This window comes from Benincasa hispida, chromosome 10, assembly GCF_027475165.1.
Source record: "Benincasa hispida cultivar pf3 chromosome 10, pf3_genome.v1.1, whole genome shotgun sequence".
NCBI classification, from domain to species: domain Eukaryota; kingdom Viridiplantae; phylum Streptophyta; class Magnoliopsida; order Cucurbitales; family Cucurbitaceae; genus Benincasa; species Benincasa hispida.
This window is the reverse complement of record NC_143487.1, coordinates 14,608,604-14,613,473: the sequence shown is the minus strand read 5'-3', so window position 1 is coordinate 14,613,473 and position 4,870 is coordinate 14,608,604. Positions and strand designations below refer to the sequence as shown.

Here is a 4,870-nt window from a genome sequence, read left to right as displayed (position 1 = left end):
CTCCTTAAGTACCATTGATTCCTCTAATGAACATAAGTCATAGTCTTACTATGACTAGTCCTCTCTTCCAAAGAGAGGTTGTGGCCACTATGTTCAAGACCCGAAATCAGCCCTTAAGGGAGTAATCTATCTACTTACCCCTGTTTCGGGGAAGAATTGAATTCCATCTTATGTAACTGGGTTCTCAGCTCCCCAATTAGACAAATCCCAAAAAAGGTAGGCTTGTTGAGTTGACAATCTGACCACTCTCACCCATACTAATTAAAGGATCACCTTTAAAGGCAAGAGTTCTCAAAACACTCAGGATTAAGGTCATGTCACCTATGGTCGTTTAGGTGAGATGTAAGTCTCAAGTATTAACGGCGTTATATAAAAAGAGGAACAATCTCGTGGTCCGATCTTATAAAAACTCTTTATATAGGACACCGCCGCTCACATGTATCCACATGAATGGTCAGGATCAACCATCTGTAGTAGTTCACAACACTTAACCTCTACAAAGCGGGTCGTATCCGTAGTGTCACAAGGATCAGGTATTCCTCCTTAAATCCTTATACTACTGACCTTTTTAGGTTATCACTTAAGGCATGATCCACTTGTATATCTCATATACATGCTTAAGTTTATATACAATAACCATAGATCTTTATTTATTATATATGATTAAATGCAAAATAAAATAACTCTTATTTTATTCATAACAATGTGTACAATGTTTACAAACTACAAGACTCCAGAATAATTAGGACACCAATCCCAACAAAAGGGACTCGAATGCTCATTGATTCGTGTCCGAACAAGCTTAAACTTATGGATTTAAAGCATTTAAGGTCTGCGTAATGCTAATTTAAAGTCAATTTGAGAGTGGGTAAAAGCAAGCCTAGGAGTGAGTAAAAGCATTTAAGGTGTATCTGCTTTAGCCACAATTCGTCAATGGCTTTTAGGTCGTCGGCAGCGATGAATTGGTCTTTGAAGAAGTAGACATTTCCTCATTTATGAGCACCATCGTCGGTGAAGGTGATCAGAAGCTATCAAGTCTCCTCATCGGCTTGCCGGAAGTCTTTGGCGGCAAGGAGGTGGTCAAGCTCATCAAAAGCGATGGCGGGGGCGGAGAGAGAAGACGTCGATGGTAAGAACAATAGTGGTGGAGACGACTGTGGAAGTTGGTTTGAGGTAGAGAATTGGAAGAAGAGGAGAAGGACGTGAGAGAGAGGTTAGGTTGGAGGAAGAGAAGAAGGACGATGCGATGCGTTTCTTAGGGTTTCTTATTTTATTTTAATTCCATATTTTTATTTTATTGAAAATATTATAATTAATTTTATTAAATAACAGTTAATAAATATCATATATTTGTGACATTGAAAAACTATTATAAATTACTAAAATTCGAAAATTTGCATTTTTTTTTTGTCAAAAACTCGCATTTTTCATATTTATGACACGTTTTTCACTCTCCAACCTCAATTTGATTGTATTATTGTATCATTGAAACCTATATTCGTTGTAGTGATCTAGCTCCATAATTATATAATATTATCTACTTGGACATAAATTATCGGTGGGTTTGGTCATGATTATTTGACCAAATAAACATCAAATCAAATGGAGGTCGAATTGACTTCACTAATATACCATTGATTCTCAACTTTGTGTTCACCCAACTGATCTCTCGAACGAGAAACACTCCACCATCACCATCCGATCGATCATATACTCATCCGACGGTCTATATTTTTCTTCCTCCATAATTACTTATGCATGCAGAAATACAAACTTTATAAACAGCCACCCAAATAAAACCCACTAAAAAATAAAGAAAAAAAGTTTATTCTGCATATTTGTTTGGTTTAATATTCCAACTTTACCCCCAATAGCAAGAACGAAAAACACACATTACAAATAATTAGACAACAATCACTTGTTCGATTTTCTTTGGTTAAATTATCTAAAGTATATTTTTATTTTTTAAAACAAAACCAACTTGATACTGTAATAATTATAATGATGGATAGTAGTTAGGGAAATTTTTATGAAAAAATGTCAAATCATTTACAAAAATAGCAAGAAAAATACCGATAGACATTGATGGACTTCTATCAGCGTCTACCAGTGATAGACTTCTATCTATTTTTATCATTAATAGACAGTGATAAACTTCTATTAGCATCTATCGGTCTCTCTAGAAAAGCATTAATTCATTTTACTATTTTGTATTTTTCTATTTCTGAAAATCTACGTGTAATGAATCTGAAATTTTAAAGGATGATTTGAAAAAAAATTAAAATAAAAATCCCAATTATAGAGAGTATTGAGTTAAGTTGGGTGTCCTATTTAAAAAATATTTAATGCAGTCTAGGTTGGTTTTATCACCAAACTCTTTGCTATTGTTTTCTTTAAAATTATTTTTTAATTTTTTTTTTTTTTTTTGGCGTGCAACATAATTTCGTTGTTACAGTTTAGAAAAAGTTAGAATTTAGTTTTTATAATTTTAAAAAATAGAATTTAGTCTTCATGATTTATAATTAAAATTTAATCGATTATTTAAAAAAAATTTATCAAAACTATAATGACTAAATCCAACTTTAAAATAACCAGAAATAAATTCTAATTTTAACCAAAATTATAATTTGAAGAAAGTATTATTGACATATTTAATTATGAAAGTTAAGACATTTTGGGTATGAGTTTTTCTACCAAAAGGAGGAGGGAAAAAGTGAGTCCACCATTTCAAAGAGAATCTACACATTGCTTTCACATCCCCCACTAATGTACAATATTTTTGGCACCTTCCCCAACACCATAAAGAGAATCTTCTTATCAAACTAGATGAGAACTAAGCACACATGAGAAGAAAACACTCTAAAATTGAAATAATTATACACTACATACATATTTAACCAAAAAAAAAAAAAATTACACTACTAATTTCATTACATACGTAATTATCATCCAAAAAAAAATTAATGGTATAGAATATGAACGGATCGGGAGATTCGAACAAAAGATTTATGTTAGTTGAACAATGTTGACTTTGGTTTCATCTTCTAATTATTGAAAAAAATGTAATTTACAATAATGAATAACACTTTAAGATTAATAATTAAGTACATAGCAATATTTTTAAAAATTACAAATATAGCAAAATATATCAATGATAAACTCTATTGTTAATGGACTCATTTGATGATATAGTCTATCACCAATAAACTTTAAAAATTGGATCTAAATTTTACTATATTTATAAATTCTTTTACATTATGTTATATCTACTAACACTTTAGGCTAACCGATCGGTCTCGGAGAGGAAACGAAAACTACAAGATGACATTGACAAATATAGAATAATTTTTTCCCCATGGGTCTTAAAAAAAGAATAATGAAAATTTGTGGATATATGAATTTTCTCTGTCTTGTTATTACAGGGTAATTGGGGAAAATTGTAGCTCCATTAACATGAACCCAAAATCTAAATTATCTAATTACATTTTGAATCTAACAAAAATATAAATTCTTAAATTTGATTGAAAAAAAAAAAAAAAAGAGAGAAAAGAGATCCAAAAATTAAGCTAAAAAAAGAAAATGCTTACTGATGGGGGGAAAAGGATAAAGATAGTGTAGGGCGGCGGTGTATAGAAGGTTTCATGGATCGCCATGTTTATGCCAACAAACAAGCATTGCAACACATCGGCGCATGATGTAAAATCTGGCCTTTTGTTCTTTGGCTAAGCTGCTGCATTTGTGGCCAATGGATGAGGAGGAATTTTTTTGGGAGGAGCTGCGGCGAAGATCGGTCGGGGACTTTCCGGCAGCGGCGGAGGCGGCGGAGGAGGAGGGAGTGTGTTTTTGGGATAAGCTTCTTAATAATGGTAATTTTGAGGAAGTGCTTCTGGTGGAACCGCTTCTGGAAAAGAATGATTTGGAAGTAGAAGAAGAAGAAGAAGAAGAAGCTGATTCCTTTTTTGAAAGCTTCCATTTTTCTTCCATGTAATGGAGGAAAATTAATGGGGGGAAGGATTTTTTATCTGAATAATAATTTTTACTTTGGAGGAAAGAAAATAAAATTTGAAAAAGAAAAAGGGGAAATTTGTAGATTTATTTGTCTGGAAAATGGAGATCTAGAGGTTCTGTTTGTAGACAGAGAAAGAGAGAAAAATGGGGAAGTGAAAGAGTGTGAGGTTGGTAGGGTTCAGCAATTGGACGTCATTGTAATTTATATATATATATATATACTTTTATTTTACATTTAATTTGCTCATTAATATAATCAATTAGTTTCAGAGTTGTATCAATTTAAACTTTGAACTTTTATAACATTAAGATGGTGTGTATCTTTTACCAACAAAAATCATTCGTGAATTATCAATTCTCACGAATGTAAATGAATGATTAGAATTGATGCATGGACAATTCTCTCAAAAGAAATCCTAATTAAGAGTCTACATATATACTTATAAGTCTATCATGTTTTTTTTTTTTCTAAATAGAACGTGTAAATTGGTTATTGGAATCGATACATAGACAGTTTAGACAATTTATTACGATTACCTTTGAGGATCACCTGATCTAAAACAATTTTTATATGTGTGTAGAGTTCTTCAAATATTGATTTTACGGAATGGATGATTGAAATTCATGTATAGATGATTCCCAAAGGTAGTCCTAACTAAGAGTCTACATTGATATACTTATGAAAGTTTTAGGGATTAGTTAATTCAATTATATGTCTCATGCATTTTTTTTCAAGTGAAAAAATAATCAAGTGTGTAGATTTCTGTAAATGGGTTGGTTTTATGAAATGGATGATTTGAAGTGATGCATTGATGATTCTTAAAGGAAATTCTAACTAAGACTTTACCTCGATACACCTGTA

At 31.7% G+C, this 4,870-nt stretch overlaps 1 protein-coding gene across 1 annotated transcript; it reads right to left on the bottom strand.

The window, feature by feature from the left end:
* Positions 1–3,362: 3,362 nt before the first annotated feature.
* On the bottom strand, positions 3,363–4,187 carry LOC120088767 (small polypeptide DEVIL 18-like). The gene has a single exon (XM_039046203.2). It carries the CDS (start codon positions 3,982–3,984, stop codon positions 3,640–3,642), a length of 345 nt encoding a protein of 114 aa, XP_038902131.1. The 5' UTR covers positions 3,985–4,187; the 3' UTR covers positions 3,363–3,639.
* Between the last annotated feature and the right edge of the window lie 683 nt (positions 4,188–4,870).